The sequence below is a fragment of the Rhipicephalus sanguineus genome, chromosome 1 (assembly GCF_013339695.2).
Source record: "Rhipicephalus sanguineus isolate Rsan-2018 chromosome 1, BIME_Rsan_1.4, whole genome shotgun sequence".
In the NCBI taxonomy this organism is placed as follows: domain Eukaryota; kingdom Metazoa; phylum Arthropoda; class Arachnida; order Ixodida; family Ixodidae; genus Rhipicephalus; species Rhipicephalus sanguineus.
The window spans coordinates 219,534,642-219,552,217 of NC_051176.1; the positions used below are offsets into that span (position 1 = coordinate 219,534,642).

Below are 17,576 nucleotides of genomic sequence, written 5' to 3' on the forward strand. Positions count from 1 at the left end.
GATCACACGTACGTACACAAACATGCACACAACATTCGCAAAGCAATACAACACTCATACTGACAACCGTTCGCCACCCGCGCTTCACAACCAAACTTTGGTCACCGAGTATATATAGGCACCACATCTTGACATCCAATGTAGCTCAGACGGGACACTTCTTTTCCGTGTAATTAAGCAACAAACACTCATGGCGTACGTGTGAATTTGCGGTGGGCTTATAGATACCACTGAGGCACACCTATCTTTTACCATAAACCCGCTGTGATGAGGTGCCCTAACGCCGCTCAGAAGACGACGAAGCGGCGCCGAAAACGTGCAAGCACGCGCACTTAGGAGTATTCACCCATCATGAAGATGCCTCCCTGCACGTGCCCGCGTGCGCGAGGAAAAAAAAAAGAGAAAAAGGAACAGGCCACGTCGACCGACCAGACGGAGGCAGAAGCTGGTGCAGAGAAGACGCGTTGGCCTGGTCGGACGTCAACGTTCGGGAGGCCAACATCCATCGGAGGGACCTGGTCGAGCGTCAACGCCCGAGGGACCTCGTAACGACACGTCTTCTGCCCCGGCGCCCAGCAGACGCAGAGGAACCTGCGACATCTCACCTGGTCCTTCTCGCCCAAGAGCATCAACGCCGCTTCGACCGCTGAGTCAAGCCCCAAACGCGTGAGCGCGTCGTTTCCTTGAACTTTTTCCAAAAGACGCTTTGCATTTCTTTTTGATTGCTGTGCTTTGTATTTGTGTCGTTTGTTCTTTTGATGTCAGAATATATGTTTGTGTGCCGTGCCATTGGCGTCCTCTTCCTTGCGGCCCTCACAAGCGTCTCTGACGCCACGCAGTAAACCTGCTCCCCGAACCGACTTCATAACAATGGCGTCCGCGACGGAGACTTTCTCCATCATATACTAAGAAGGTCGGAGCAGTGCAGTCAGTGATTTAGCGAAGGGCTGCGTGGAAGATGGACATGGATAAATTAATTCTGGCGGGTGCGAAACTTGGCTTAGAAGGCGATGAGCTTAGAACCTGGGCAGATCAACAGTCCAACAAAGCACGTGACGAAAGAGCCGAAGCACGGGAGGCTGAAAGCCGTAGGCTTCAGTTAGAGCGCGAGATTGTAGATAAGAAGTTGCGCCTTGAAGAGCTTCGTGCACAGAGAACTGCGACTAATACAGCTGATGAGGCTGAAGCGAGCGCGGCAACGCCGAGCAAAAAAATGACCAGCCCTCATAAACTTATCCCCCTCTTCAATGAGGACAGGGACGACCTAGATGCTTACATTCAGAGGTTTGAACGTGTAGCTGTCGGCCAAGAATGGCCGAAAGAAAACTGGGCCTCTGCTCTTAGCCTTTGCCTCACGGGGAAAGCCTTAACAGTAATAGGCCGAATGTCACCGGATGATTCTTTAGATTACGAGACGCTGAAGTTAACACTTCTACAAGAGTTTCGTTACACTAGCGAGGGCTACCGTGAGCGGTTCAGAGGAGTAATGCCTGAAAATAGAGAGACAGGCCGTCAGTTCGCAGCAAGACTTGAAGGATACTTTGACCGGTGGATTGAAACCGCTAGAGTAGAGAAGTCGTTCGAGGCTCTAAGAGAAAAAATTATTGTAGAACAGTACATGAACCGTTGCCACAAGGGTCTCGTCGTCTTCCTCAAGGAAAGGAAATGTTCATCGCTTAAGGAAGTGGTTACCGCAACAGATAATTACCTAGAAGCACACGGTCAAACAACCCTCGGCCCTAGGCAAGCTTGCGGGACTGATGAAAAGGCTTCAGGTGATAGAGAACCAAAACCCGCTTCGAGGAAGTATGAATATCGAAGTACAAAGAAATGCGACTTGTGCGACAAGTTTGGACACAACGCGGCTGATTGTAGAAGATATACAAAGCCTAATGCTTCCTCATCCTGTGGAAAATGTGGACGATATGGACACCGCGCTGACAACTGCATGCGCAGTTGGAGCGGTACCCCTCAAGCATCCTGCGTTATCGATCCCCAAGAAAATGAGGAAACCTTTGTAACGTTAGAAACTGGAGAAAAAATCCCGGTTGTAAATGCCGCATTTGGTAAAAATTCACCATACATCGGCAACTTGCCCGTGGCGAAGGGACGAATTGGACCAAGAACCGTTGAGGTGCTTCGGGATACAGGCTGCAACACGGTGATAGTACGAAAAGACCTTGTGCCATATGAGTGTTTTACTGGGAAGAGCAGCCCGGTGTTCTTGCTGGACAGAACTGTGAAGTACCTCCCCGAGGCTGAAATCGATGTCGAGACACCGTTCTTTTCAGGAAGGGTCGTCGCCAAATGCATGGACGATCCCTTATACGATCTCGTCCTTGGGAACATCGAAGGTGCATTTCCAACGGACAAATGGATTGGACTACAGCCTTTCGTTGAGGAACACACCCAGGCTAGACCTCAACGATCACCAGACAGCAAAGAGAACGATACCCAAGGCGCTTTGCAGTCCCAAGATAATTGCAACAAGCCACAAGAGTCCTGTATGCCTGATCGACCCCATCACGTGGCCGCTGCAAAGCACCCACAGAATGTCAATGACGCTCTGGCTGTCCCTTTTGCAGACAGACAGCCTGACCGAAAGAAGCTTATTGAACAGCAGAAGCAAGATAGCAAGCTTCGGAAGTGTTTTGACTCATTGGGCAAGCAGTTTATCTCACGTACTGGACATGAGTCCAAATTCGTTGTTGAAGAAGATGTCTTGTACAGAAAGATCGTATTTCCTTCAGGAAAGGAAGTGAAACAGTTGGTAGTACCCAGAACATATACGCCGACCGTACTCAAGCTCGGGCATGAAGGTCTCATGGCAGGACACCAAGGAATTAAGAGGACTACAGATAGGGTGACCGCCGAGTTCTACTGGCCGGGTATGAGCGAAGATATAAAAAGATTTGTCAAATCTTGTGATATTTGTCAGAGGACGATTCCGAAACACCTTGTGGGACGGGCCCCTTTAGGAAACATGCCCATTATTGACACTCCATTTGAGAGAGTTGGGATTGATATAATAGGACCTTTGAGGCCTTGTTCTGCCAGTGGAAACAAATATATTTTAACAATGGTCGATTTTGCTACCCGATATGCTGACGCCGTAGCTCTGCCGACCATAGAAACCAAAAGCGTTGCAGAAGCATTATTACAAATGTTTTCGAGGGTTGGCTTACCGCGCGAGATATTGAGTGACCAAGGGAGGACCTTTACGTCAGAGCTAATGGCAGAAATTAGTCGCCTGCTCTCCATCCGCCAAATGACTACCACACCATATCATCCAATGTGTAATGGCCTGGTGGAGCGATTTAATGGCACGCTAAAACGAATGCTTTGCCGTATGTGTCAAGAGCAACCGAAAAACTGGGACAGATATCTGACTCCTCTTCTCTTCGCGTATCGGGAGGCTCCACAAGCCAGCTTAGGATTTTCTCCCTTTGAGTTGTTATACGGCCGGCATGTGCGAGGTCCTATGACAGTCTTGAAAGAACTCTGGACGAGAGACGCACTAGACACGGAAACCAGAACTACGTACGAGTATGTTGTTGACTTGCGAAACCGTCTTGAGGAGACGTGTAAAACGGCACAAGAAGAGTTGAAACAAGCGAAAAGCAGCCAAAAGGCTCGCTACGATGCAAAGAGCCGTCCGCGTGAGCTCAAACCTGGTGACAAAGTACTGATACTATTGCCCACAGAAAAAACAAAGCTATTACTTCAATGGAAAGGTCCCTTCATGATCGCTGAACGGAAAAATGAAGTGGACTACTTAGTTGACCTGGGCACGAAGAAGCGCTTGTTCCACATCAATCTACTGAAGCGTTACGAAGATCGAGACATCGTCTTTCACGGGCGAACTTCAGCAACATGTACAGTTAAAGCTGAAGAGGGAAAAGAATCAGAAAATGAAGACATTCCCTTTGTGCCGCTAGCGAAGACACAGAATTACAATGATGTAGAAATTTGTCAGGAAGTAACACCTGAACAAGTGGAATCGCTGAGCGGGCTCGTTGCAACATTTAAAGATATATTTTCTAATCAGCCAGGCCGAACTGATCTTGAAGTATGTCACTTAGAATTGACAACACAGGCCCCGATTCAGGTAAAACAATATCCAATACCTTTTGCAGTTCAGAAGGCCGTAGATAAAGAGATTAATAATAATATCTGGGGTTTAACGTCCCAAAACCACGATATGATTATGAGAGACGCCGTAGTGGAGGGCTCCGGAAATTTCGACCACCTGGGGTTCTTTAACGTGCACCTAAATCTAAGTACACGGGCCTCAGACATTTTCGCCTCCATCGAAAGATAAAGAGATTGATGACATGCTTCAACAAGGCATTATAGAAAAGTCGGTGTCACAATACTCGTCACCTATTGTTGTGGTGAAAAAGCCAGATAACACAATCCGACTTTGCGTCGATTTCCGGCAAGTGAACAAAATACTACGCGATGACTGCGAACCAATACCCCGAATAGACACTATGTTCGGGAATGTGACCAAGAAGAGATACTTTTCAAAGATAGATTTTGCAAAGGGGTACTGGCAAATTCCCATGTCAGAGGAGTCTAAGCCCATCACGGCTTTTGCCACGCCATCAGGCCTATACCAGTATAGATACATGCCCTTCGGTCTGAAGACAGCACCAGCAGTATTCACAAGACTCATCAGGAAGGTAGTAGATGGTCTACCAAACATATATCATTACTTCGATGACGTATTAGTGGCGACCGACACATGGGATGACCAGTTAGAAACCCTTCACATGCTATTTTCGCGAGTGAAACGCGCAAATCTCACAATCAAACCTTCAAAAACGCAGCTAGGGTTTAGTTCGATTCAATTTCTTGGTCATGAAATAGGAAATGGCACCATTAAGCCGTTGAATCCCACAGTAGAAAAAATCAGGAACGCCCAGCCTCCACAGACAAAGAAACACGTACAGTCCTTTTTAGGTCTTGCAGGGTATTATCGAGATTTTATACCTGAGTATGCCCAGCTCACATACCCTTTGACCGAACTTGTAAAGAAGCGCGCACCCAATCGAGTTGCTTGGACAAGCGAACATCAAACAGCCTTTGATAGAGTGAAAAGCGCACTTGCTAAGGAACCAGTCCTAAAGGCTCCTGATTTCACACTTGAGTTCGTCCTGAGAACGGACGCATCAGAGCAATGTTTAGGGGCTGTGCTCCTCCAAAAACATGACGCAATATTGCATCCAGTAATATACGCCAGTCGAAAGCTGTTGCCACGAGAAGTAGCCTACTCCACTGTAGAGCGTGAATGTCTAGCAGTAGTATGGGCAATCAAGAAATTTCATGTATTCTTGTATGGTCGTCATTTCATATTAGAAACAGACCATCAGCCCCTACAATACATAAACTCAAACAAAGTCTTCAATACGCGCATCCTCCGTTGGAGCTTGCTTCTGGCCGAATATGATTTTTCGGTACGTTATATCAGTGGGGCAACTAACGTCGGTGCCGACTACCTGAGTCGCATTTCATGTGATCCCGCATGTGATCATAAATGAGCACCAAATAGTCAGGCTCTTCTGGTGATATAAGTCGTTTGGTACAATTTGCATATATGTTAACGTTGGATAAACATTGAGTGCCTCATGAGTAATATGACCGTGACGGGCGTTTATCTCTCTACGGTGCAGTGTTTTTGTGTGTGTCAGTGTTTCCACGGAACAATACGATAGTGTCTGTAGTGTGTGACTATTGCCGTGTGCCAGTGTGTGTGCGGTCGACAGTGTGAATGGCATCCACGTCACGTTAAAGTGTTCCCCTAGAACACTTCTTCAAATGGGGGCTTTTGTGATGAGGTGCCCTAACGCCGCTCAGAAGACGACGAAGCGGCGCCGAAAACGTGCAAGCACGCGCACTTAGGAGTATTCACCCATCATGAAGATGCCTCCCTGCACGTGCCCGCGTGCGCGAGGAAAAAAAAAGAGAAAAAGGAACAGGCCACGTCGACCGACCAGACGGAGGCAGAAGCTGGTGCAGAGAAGACGCGTTGGCCTGGTCGGACGTCAACGTTCGGGAGGCCAACATCCATCGGAGGGACCTGGTCGAGCGTCAACGCCCGAGGGACCTCGTAACGACACGTCTTCTGCCCCGGCGCCCAGCAGACGCAGAGGAACCTCCTCAGACGCGCCTCCTCACCCATTCGAAACGGACACCGTCGAACAAGAGGCTCGTATCAAACACCCGGCAAAGTCTGGAACAATCTAGAAAGAACACATGATGTGAGGGCGAGTTACGCCACCGCGAATGGAACTCGCCCTTTCCCTATAGCTACGGCTGTGCTGCACGCCAAAAACACACTAGACGCTTCTGGAACCCGGCGGCGAAGGGATATAAGCGTGCACCGACGGCCAGCGGGCAGTAGTCGGACTAGAGAAGTTATGTTGAGTGTGGTTCCGTCGGCCAAAGAAGGCGTGTTCATGGTGTAGTGCGGTCAGTCGATCGTCGATCTGGAAGAATCAGATGACGACGTCGTATGAGCAGTGAAAAGTTGCGCGAGCGTTTCCTGGAAGAGAAACATTCGGGACCGACGACGGAAGGGAACAACGACGATCAGTGCTGGAGTTTGCGTGAGTGTTTCCTGGAAGAGAAGCATTCAAGTTACGTCCAAGAATTTTGGACTGGATACGTGGTTCAGGACTTTAACTGTTCTTGAATAGCGTGCAATGCATGAGATTACATTTGTAGCGCGTGATCTGTTTGTTTAGTTCCCGTTGTTTAAACACCATCTAGGTTATATTATTGCGATAGCAATTATATGGACAGTCTCGGGTGGAAAATGTCCGTCCCCGTCGCCGTCATTCACCGTATATGTATGTATATATATAGAAAGGCCACAAAGAAAAATAATTATGAAATTCTTTCCGACGCGCGGAATCGAACGGGCGACCTCTCGCTTTGCAGCCCGCCGCGTTAGACGTTCGGCCACGACAGCACCGCCTCGCAGCCTGCTAACGGCGAGCTATTTATACACACCATGTAATTCAGCATGCTTTCTTAGTGGCCACATAGATGGCGCGACGTGCGCGCGTGTTGCGCGCTTTAAAGGGAAGCTGAAGCACTTTAAAAAAAAAATGACTCGGGAATGTGTAATCATAGTTTGATCCTTGCTGAATACGAAAACCAATGTAAGAGTTCACAGAAGGGAACGCAAATGGCATTTCTTGGCAAAAAAACAGCGGCTGCAACCGCAGGGCTTCTTGAACTGCTGAGCGAAGGCGGTGACGTCAACTTCGGTGTGTCGCGTCATCGGCGCCATCAGCTCTGTAAAAGGATGGCCTTCGCGATCAGTTCCACCAACGCGCGCAGCCAGTAGTAGTCACGGAGGCCACGGCTCCGCCAAAACCACGGTGGTAGAATAAAACAGGTGGCCCATCGAGCGCCGCGAGCGCGTCGCCGTAGTGCTCGAGTTGCTCGCGGCCGCCGCTAGGTACGCGACGAGTTTTGGGGCCGAAAGACGCGCACCGCAAGCTCTCGCTGTGCTGTAAAAACCGGTTTCTCTAGCTAATTTTGTGGCTTTAAACGGTTGTTTGTGCTTTTACTAGCTTGTAGTGGTGTCTGCCAGCTTCGACCGCAAAAGAGCGCCAGGCTTTACGAAGCTTAAAATTTTTTAATCGACGCGGGTAGTCCCGATATGACTGTCACAGGGTGTGCCAATTGCAAGAGACGTGCGAGTATTTTTTTTTTTTTCGAAAGCGTGAAAATTCCTACCGGCGAGTGTACAGAGTAAAAAAAAAAAAACATTTGGTTTTCACGTTATTGTATGTATGTCGGAGGACTGTAGCTGGCGATCTTTCCATGGAATTGCATTTCTCCACAACTGCAGTCGCTTTTCGTCTTTCGGCGCGGAGAAAAGACACAGCTTTTCTTTGCACGTTTTGTAGCCAGATTTGCAATTTGGAGCGAAGCATTTTCGTCCCATGGTGGCCGCCGCATCAGCGGCACAGATCGAGCCACCGTGGTTTCAGCCGTGGCTCCAGCTTACAAAGTGAGCGGAAACACCGATGCGGTCGCGCACGTTGGTTTGACAGAGCGCAACAAACGCGACGCATCAGAGCGGATCTCAAGCCGTGGGATCACCTAATCACGACCACAGTGATCTGGCCGTGATCATGACTCGAAGGCTGATTGCGACTTTGCGACGCTGGTAGCGTCACATAGGGACGCTCTTGCTCTTCGGACGCTTGCACCCACGGACGCCTCCACATTTATCGAAGATGACCAAGCAGAAAGGAAGAGACGCCGCTGCAAAGCTTTCATTAGTGGCGCGTCCGTTCTAAGAGGCGGCAACTCTTCAGTGTTGCTCTAGGCCTCTCTGGTGTAATAAATACACCGCGAATCTCTTTCTCAAAAGTTAAAGATGTAAATTGCAGTTTAAATTCTCGCGACGCACACTGGCCACATGATTTCAAATGCGCCGGAGCAGAGATATCGGCCCAGAGTATACCTGCTGCCACCTTGCGGAAAAGCGGCGGCAACTGTACGATGCTATGAAAGGTCACCATTCCGGTTTCCCCTCCGCAGTGTCGGACGTCGAATCGCATGAAAAATCGTACCGTCTGTCTCGGCCTTTATTCTACCACCGTGGCCAAAACTACCGACGATGACGTAGTTCCGGTCACGCCCACACTTTCGGCGCGTTCGCGTGGGCGGAGCAAGACGAACTTTTCTTTCGCGTGTTTTAAAGCTCCTGCTGCCACAACAGCGAAAAAAATTACGCCATCGTCGACAATAATGTTGGTGCTTGTTAACAACAAAGTTTTACCGAATTGTAAAACCACTTCAGCATCCCTTTAAAGATCGTCGCCCCGCCCCTGCGAACGTCCTTGCTGTTCGCTCTACAAGGCGTCGTCGCTTTCGTGCGCTTATCTCAAGGAAAGAAGGGGCGGCCGGTGGGGTGCTTCGCTTCGATCGCTGCAGCGGCCGCGTTTGCGAAAGGAGCGCGCTGTTCAAACAGAAATAAGCAACAACTGTGACAATTAGTTCGCGCTCGTCTTGTGTGTACCTGTTCGTTTGTTTCGTGCGTCCTGCTTTGTGTTTGAGCAGTGCGCTCCAAGTGCCGAGCTGTGACGCATTAGTTCGCGCTCGTCCTGTGTGCGTTCTTTTCGTGCGTCCTTTGGGCTCGAGCGATGCGCTGGCAATTTCGAGCTGCTTTCCGTTCTTCGCGTTACATTACAATTCATTGCTATCGCAATCATTGGTTCGCCGTTGCGGCGAAACTGACTTTTTGTGAGTTGTAATTGATACCAGCCGAATGTGCATGTTTGTGTAATGCTTGTACTGCCTTAACTGAGAATATATTTTGTTTGTGTTATCAACTGAGCGAAGTCTGAGCCAAGAGTTATCAACTCTTGGCTCAGACTGTCTTTGGCCCACAACCAGCGTTTCCTGGTGCACTAAAAGGACAGACTCTAAATTGTCCGCGCTTTCGTGTTGCGTTTCGGGAGGCCCTTGGAATCTGCCCGGCCATTGTCTCCCTATTAACGGGACAAGTGACAGTCGCCGAAATCACTGCCGAAGCCACTGGAAGACAAGTCACTCATCGTTGTTTACGAGTACCATGTGCAACTGACAGCAGATGACAGAGCTGCTGCTATTAAGTCAAAACTTGCTGTCCCCACGTCACTTAGACCTAAGTCAGACTGTTGACACGTCACTATGAAACCGCCCCCTCGATATCGAGTTTTTATTTATTTTTTCTTAGGGAAGCGGCATTAAAGATATATGCGATGCGTTCCGAGACACCACGAAACTATTGTAGGGAACTCTTCACAAGCGTTTTTAGAGCAACAATTTCTAAAGTTATTGTTAGTACTTTAAAGCTATTTTCTGAAAAAATAATTTTTTAAGTTTGTAAGTTTTCTGATTATTCAAGACTACTTAGCAAAACGAACGTTATTTCAAGTAGCTAAACAATTTTGATCATTTTTCCAGCCCCTCCACTCAACAGAAACAAATACGAAGAGCCACTGTCATGTGCAGTCTCCCCAGTAATATTGGTACAGATTAACAGCAATGGCCATCTTTTGCTGTATGCATGCTCCAAAACCTTACAGAATCATTCCACTGTTTCGGCTAGGGTGCCACGAGGCACTCCAGCATTCTGTTGTTCGGAATAACCTGCTACATGCAAGCCTCCACATTCTTTCATGCTCAACGAAGCTGTCACTCAGATTAGTGGTGAAAATAAGGGCACACCAGATATGAAGGAGGCGGGCACTGAACCTGGCTACCACACGAAGGCATGCCTCAAACAGAAAGAGGAAGGCTGCATATCAGTCAGCTTGGTATACAAAACAGGCAAGAAAAGAACGAGGGCCTAAGAAGTTTGCACAAAAGCAGGGGCCCAATCTATACGACTGCGACGATTTTTTTTTTTTTTGCAGTTAGACTTCTTCCAATAGCTTCAGAATACAACAAAGAGTACAATGAAGCACGAGAGCCGAAAACAAACAGTAACGTGTCATATCATGAGCAAACATTTGAAAAAAAGTGCACCTGAAGTAGTCTTCCTCAATCTTTTATGATAATAACACTTTAGCATAGAAACATGGCAATTATGGTGGCTCAGTGATATGCTCTTATCATTCCTTAGTTAAGTTTACACTTTCAATAACTTGTGTATTAGTGAAAGAAAGGGAACTACAAAATGTATTCTGTATATGTAAAAATGCACAATTCCTCCCTGCTAAAACTCCCTATGGGAACTGCAGTACAATAACGAAAACAAATAATTTTATTCCAACTAACTCCACAAGGCAAAAAAAGCTTTTGAAATGTATGTTAAAGGTGGCGGCATAGTAACTGCAAAACAACATAATACAGCACCACCGTGCAATGTAGTTTCAAGCCGCACAAGCTGCCAAACTACCACTGCATACCAATGTACTGTGAATGAATGAACAAGGGTGCGAAAATGAACTATATGCTCTGCATAAAAAAATACTTTATTCTCCAGAAAATGCCCGAAGAGGCACTTGAACCTGCTCCAAAAGCTAAAATGTTCATAAATAAAAACCATTTTCACATTATTTACAAGTTTCTGGAATAGACTAGACCACATAGTCTGTTTAAAACATTGGCATGTGAAACTGCCAGGGCAACATGTCAGAATTCTCTTCGCATTATATAAGGTGTGGTCCCAAAAGGCACTTGAATGTTGCTCATCAACAGTATATCGTACAGAGTGGTAATGTGCCGAAAATCACGTATCTGGCACCGGCAATTGGCAACTACAGTCATGAGGCAGCTTGAGCTGATTTGTCATGGCACAAAGGCTAAATTGGCTATGGGAGAGACAACAGAGAGGACTGCATCACACGCAGCCTACATGGCCTTCACCCGCTGCTCCAGCTGGTCAAGCTCCTGGGCAATTTCGTTGGGCAGCTCCTTGCCAAGTTGCTCATCAAAGTACTTGCGAACTTCGCTGCACTCCTGAAGCCAGAAGTCCTTGTTCACATCAAACAGCTCCTTCATGTTCACTGGATCTTGTAGGCCATCCAGGTTCAAAGCTCCATCCGAAGGAAGGTAACCAATAGGAGATTCCTAATGTGCAAAAGATTGTGAAGATTTGTAAGGTCCCACTCCAGTCTGTATTAAAACATCCACAACATGGATTTGACAACATTTTACGTACAGCCTCCCTATCTAGCCAGCCAAATGTTTATCAACTAGTAGCTTCCAGAAGTATGGGAACAGCTTACCTTAGCAGTTCCATTTTCACCATCCACACGACGGCAGATCCAGTCAATGACACGGCTGTTTTCACCAAATCCAGGCCACAAAAACTTTCCGTCAGAGCCCTTGCGGAACCAGTTTACATGAAAGATCTTTGGAAGCTTCCTTCCCGCCTTCGTACCAAGACTCAGCCAATGCCTTTGGTAGTTGGTGAAGTTGTATCCAAAAAATGGCCGCATGGCAAATGGGTCATGCATAATCACCTTGCCTGCAAAACGACGACGGAAACCTTTGTAGTAGTTCAACAGACTAAGCTTGTACTTGTAAAAAATTTGCTTGCACAACAGAGCATTTGCTTGAATTCTCAAAGCCCCCAATAATTGTCTTTGTCCTTGCAGTAGCAAGGACAAAAATCATTTAGAGTGGGCCGAGAAGGCAGAAAATGAGATTCTTGTTTTGAACCAACTTATGCAAAAGCAGTTAGCACCAATTCATTGATGCATAGCAAAATGATTTCTCAACAGAAACAATTACAGACCAAAAGCTATGCAAAAAATAACTAAGCGTTGCTCAATAGTAATTGCAGCCCAAAATACATACGCACTACCCCTATCCTAGATATGGATAGGAGATGGTTATAGATAGGGTTATCCCTATTCTCGTGATTTTACGTGTATAACATATACCAAAAATAATACCCTTCCCCTATTCTGCTCATTGTGTTTTAATACACTTGGCAATGGGGAATGGGGTCTCGTCTGGACATTTTCTACTGGACCATTTATCTACGTTCATGTGTAACCAATGAGTAGCTGGCACAAGTTCGTTGCTTTGCAATGTGAACTTGAGGCACACCTTAAAGGCCAACTCCGGCGATTTTTTGGCCATGTCAAAGTAACGTTGTTTTTATGTTCCTGAGACGCTCCTGTTACGGGCCCGATAGCAGAAATACTCGGCAAATTGGAGAATAATTTTAAATAAGCAAAAAAGCGCAACACCGAAACCGAAACCCAACCGAGTGTACTGTGTACGTATGACGTAGACGTTGTTACGAACGAACCGGAAGTCATGCAAGGCATGCCGGTCACGCCGGCGCGGAGTATGAAAACTGTGACAGCCGGGACGACCAGCGAAGCGCCGGCCAAACCAACGCTGTCTGTCGCCTTGTGCACAGCAGACGCTCGCTGTAGCGGCCTAAGCGCCGAAGTTAGCGGTGCCCTCGGCTGCGTCACTTCCGCCGCCTTGCCAACACTGACGTCACAAACGCAATGTTGCCAATAATTGTGGGAAGCCAGGAGGGCGTTTGCAGACAATCTTTAAAATTCATTTGCAAACAATCTGCGCATGTCTCAAGCCTGTAATTTGGCATAAATGACGGAAACGTGCAAAGGAACGTACCCAGCGAATTTTACTGAGATCCATCGACCTCGAAAAATAGCCGGAGTTGACCTTAAATAAGGTGAAACAAAGTGCTTAAAAATGGCCAGATAAAGCACCGTGTTTCACCATTTATCAATGATCTATTAGAGAACAGATTAATACGTAGAAGCACATGGTTCGCCATATCAGTTTCATATCTTCTTTCTCAATTCAAGTAAGCACGATGCACTGATTGCTACCATTAAAGCCATGCACTGTCAAGGTAAATTGCTACTCAACTTACCCTTGTGCTCCGCAGCAGCGGTAGCTTCAGACCTCATGGCTGACCCAATGAAAACGCCATGCTGCCAGTTGAAAGCTTCATAGACCAATGGAACACCTGCAAGTGAAGCACCGAAATAAAGTGTTAGGGGCACACAAGCAGAAAGTATGAAAAACCATACTGCAATGTTATACTAGCACACATCAAATGCAAGATGGGCCCCCAATGTGCACACATGGGAATTTGGTTTCAAACTTTTAAGTGAACAGCACAATGGCAGCAAAACAAGCCACACACTGAGTTGCACATAACAGGAAGGCTATATTGGCTGTCAGCAAAAACACTGCAGCACCAGAGTAGTAGAAAGTGCAGGATAACTAAATTTGCATGTTTACACACACACACACACCGGGTGTTCAAAGTTAGGCTTTATGGATTTGTTAAAATTAAGCACTGGGAAGAACGTGAAAACCACATATGAAGATAAGTTTTGTATCCAGGGGGACACAAAATGAGACAATATTTATCACTGTCAGCCGCTCAATTAACTAAGATTGAATAATTTACTTTTTAATGGGTGCAGCAAGCGGGCATGTTTGTATTGAAAAGCAGTCGCGTTTCTACACAGTTCCACTTAGAAGAATTGTTCTAACATGTCTATGCCCCGAGATATCCCGCTGCAAAGTTTTATTGTGGTTTGCATGATAACGCAGGCAAGACAGTGAGCACTGGTGCAAAGCTCCTCCTCGATGTGACGAGCAGTCATTGCTTGCTATCGCCAGCAGGAAGCAAAAGGGTAACCGTTATCATCGTTGCCTATGCCTTCGACCCGCTGTCATATTAAGCGGCACACAAAACTGCTGCGGCACGTCGGGGAGGAGCTTTGCACCAGTGCTCACTGTCTTGCATGCGTAATCATGCAAACCGAAATTAAACTTTGCAGCGGGATATCTCTGGGCACAGACATGCTAGAACAATTCTTCCAAGTGGAACTGTGTAGGAACGCGACTGCTTTTCAATACAAACATGCCCGCTTGCTGCACCCATTAAAAAGTAAATTATTCAATCTTAGTTAATTGAGTGGCTGACAGTGATAAATATTGTCTCCTTTTGTGTCCCCCTGGATACAAAACTTATCTTCATATGTGGTTTTCACGTTCTTCCCAGTGCTTTTAACAAAACCATAAAGCTTAACTTTAAACACCCGGTACACACACACACACACACACACACACACACACACACAGAGATAAAAAATCAAGTTTCTGGAAAGCATGAGGAAGATATAAGGGCGGCAGAACTTCCAGTTAACGAGTCCACGGCACAAGGAATAATGTTCTGGAAGCAAGAGTTGTCATTCAAGCCTTACACAAGTATTGAAGTAAGGAAACTACCCCTGCAATATATTTCAGGGCAGACTGTTAAGAGATTCTGAAAGCCTAATCTTTCCTGTAATGAGGTCAAAATCTAGCACTTCGTACACTACACAGCAGGAACATACACCAAAAGCAACTACAAGTTGCTTGAAAGGCAAACTGGACCAGAAAGATCAACGAGGGTGGCCAAGCCAAATGACTCACCCTGAGGCCTGCGTCCCCCAAAGAGAATGGCAGAAATAGGCACGCCCTTAGGGTCTTCCCACGCAGGGTCAATGATCGGGCACTGGCCAGCAGGAGTGCAGAACCGGGAGTTAGGGTGTGCAGCAGGTGTTCCAGAAGCCCGGGTCCAGTTGTCTTCACCTCGCCATGACTTGATGCGAATGCCGGGGCTCGGCTCAGGCATTCCTTCCCACCAAAAGCCACCATCACTGGTTTCAGCCACATTGGTGAAGATGGTGTTCTCCTCTATCGTTTTCATTGCATTGGGGTTAGTAGCCATGGATGTGCCTGCACACATGAACAGGCAAACCTCAATTTAGTGTTTTAATGAAGACCACAATTTCGCTTCTCAATTTCTACTGGACAAGATGTATTCACATTGCATGCACATGCAACCCCATTGACAACCGAAAACCAAGAACGCTGCTTAAGGAATGCACACTTCATGCGTATCCTTGCATCTTGAAATGTTGCCAGCTATCAAACCAGTGCTTAACTCTTTCACTGCCAATCCCGAGATAACTTGGGCGACAACACATGCACAAGGCCTGCCAATCCCGGGTATACTCGTTTTGCTTCTTTAAATCACTCCCTGCCACTTGAGAGGCAACTCAAAAAAAAAAAAAAAAAAAAAGGTAATGCGAGTGTCCCATTGTCTATGGAGAGACCATACAAACAAATATAACTTGTAGTGAAATTTTTTACAACGGAGGGATTGCATGCTTGCACATCAACGTTGGCTCGCGTCTCTTTGCCAGTGTCTTAGCAGCGGAGCCATGGCGAGCCAGCGTGCCATGTGCACGCACTATTGGACAGAAGAACTTCAGGAGCTCTTGACTAATTCGGACTAAGAATAAAATGGATTAGTGTCTCAGTGACTGAACTAATGAGTAGTCATTTATTAAGTATAATTATCTTGTTAAATAATTCATTGCTTGTAATGAGAGCTTCTTTGATTTTCACGAGATATTTCCCTATAAAAATGTTTACATGTCCTTAACAGCATCCTACTGCATTGCTAACAGAAAATATCTGCATCATGTGCAGAAAAAAAAAAACCGACATGAAGTCTGCAGCAGTGCCAAAAAACCTAGCAGTGAAAGGGTTAAAGGAGTACTAACAAAAATTTCAGAAATTTTTTTATAATGTTGCTCTAAAGAAGAACACTGGTGTAGAGAACCCTAAAAAGGGTATCGTGACGTCTCGAGAACACATCGCATATATTTTTAGCACTGTTACTTTAAAAAATCCTTTTGATTTAGTTATCAAGGGGACAGTTTCACAGCGACGTATCAACACAGTTTGAAGTAGGACTAAGTCATACGGGGATAGCAACTCTTGAAGTAGTAGCAGCAGCTCTTTCTGCTGTCAGTTGCATATGGTGCATGTAAGCACCAAAGAATGAATTACCAGCAACCCCACAGCAATTTTAGCGATTTTGGTCACATGCAGGAAGTAGAGTTTGCAAACACTGCGACTAGTCATAAGGTCCATTGCTGTGGTAGGGTTGCCACCTGCCCGGATTTAGATCGGCCCGGTCAGTTTTTTTAGACAGTAGGCCGGTTGCTGGTCTGCACCTAAGACAGGCCATTGCTGGCCGGTTTTTTGGCCATCGTTATGCAATTATTTAGTTATTTTTTATTTTATAAATGCTAATTCAGCAGCTTCGAAGATACTAAATATTTTAGTCAACAAAACCCTCCTGCAATTTTCAACCAATTTCTATCTTGTGCCCTTAAAAACTATGTAACTGCTCCCTCCAGCTTAACCGATCCTTTAAATAGAGCGAAAAATCATCAGTGGTTACGTGCTTGCATCACGAGCGTAAATTCTCCACCTTCCAAGCAGCCAAAATTACGTCGATGTCCGTTTTGAAAAACTAGATCTCAACCTGAAAACGAGAGCTGGCTCCTGGCCGTAGATGGCATGTATTAATAATAGATTGGGCTTTACGTCCCAAACAGACGGCATATACGTAGATGGCATTTATTTTTGTTTAGCTCTGTTTTCTGGTTTTGCGTATTATGCCGACTTCTGACTAAGGCAAACAATGTTACAATACATGACACTGTGTGCCAAAGACTGAACATTGAGTGTTTTTCTTTTCCAGCATAAATTCGACCATCTAATATAGTATCCTCTGGATGTTAGTGGAAACTTTAATACCTTTGGACAGTTAACTGAACACAGCAGGTAGCATCTGCACTGTCTGCTGTGTCTGGGTATCACCATGTATCTTTGCCGATATTACACAGCCATACTGACTTTGCAACTCTGCGAAATTTTGTAAATAATGGACTGTCATTGAAAATTATACATATGCTTGCCATCAAGTAAGTGGCATAATCCACAGAAAAGCCTTACTCTCGGTGCTATGCCGACCACACATGCGGATGCTTATTAATTATTGGTGGAGTTTCCGGGATGATTCATTCAGCCCATTATGGTCAATTGTCGGGCCCTGCCCAAAAATGCAACACTGCTACGGACAGACAGAAGGTGGGAAAAGGTTTCGGACTGCAAAGGTTTAAGATGGACTATTATAACATGAAGAGATTTTTTACAATTGAGACACAGAAAACACAGATTTGCAGTCTTCAGAATACTATAACACTGTA

At 46.2% G+C, this 17,576-nt stretch overlaps 1 protein-coding gene across 2 annotated transcripts in view; it reads right to left on the minus strand.

The window, feature by feature from the left end:
* Positions 1–10,972: 10,972 nt before the first annotated feature.
* The window catches only part of LOC119372366 (phosphoenolpyruvate carboxykinase, cytosolic [GTP]), a 61,106-nt gene continuing 54,502 nt past the window's right edge, over positions 10,973–17,576 (minus strand). For both annotated transcript variants that reach the window (XM_037642852.2, XM_037642843.2), the window contains exons 7-10: positions 14,941–15,246; positions 13,382–13,477; positions 11,745–11,986; positions 10,973–11,586 (exon numbers count right to left, since the gene is read on the minus strand). In XM_037642852.2, the coding sequence (XP_037498780.1) occupies positions 11,368–11,586; positions 11,745–11,986; positions 13,382–13,477; positions 14,941–15,246 (863 nt within the window). In that variant the 3' untranslated portion in view covers positions 10,973–11,367. The remainder of the gene's footprint in view (positions 11,587–11,744; positions 11,987–13,381; positions 13,478–14,940; positions 15,247–17,576) is intronic.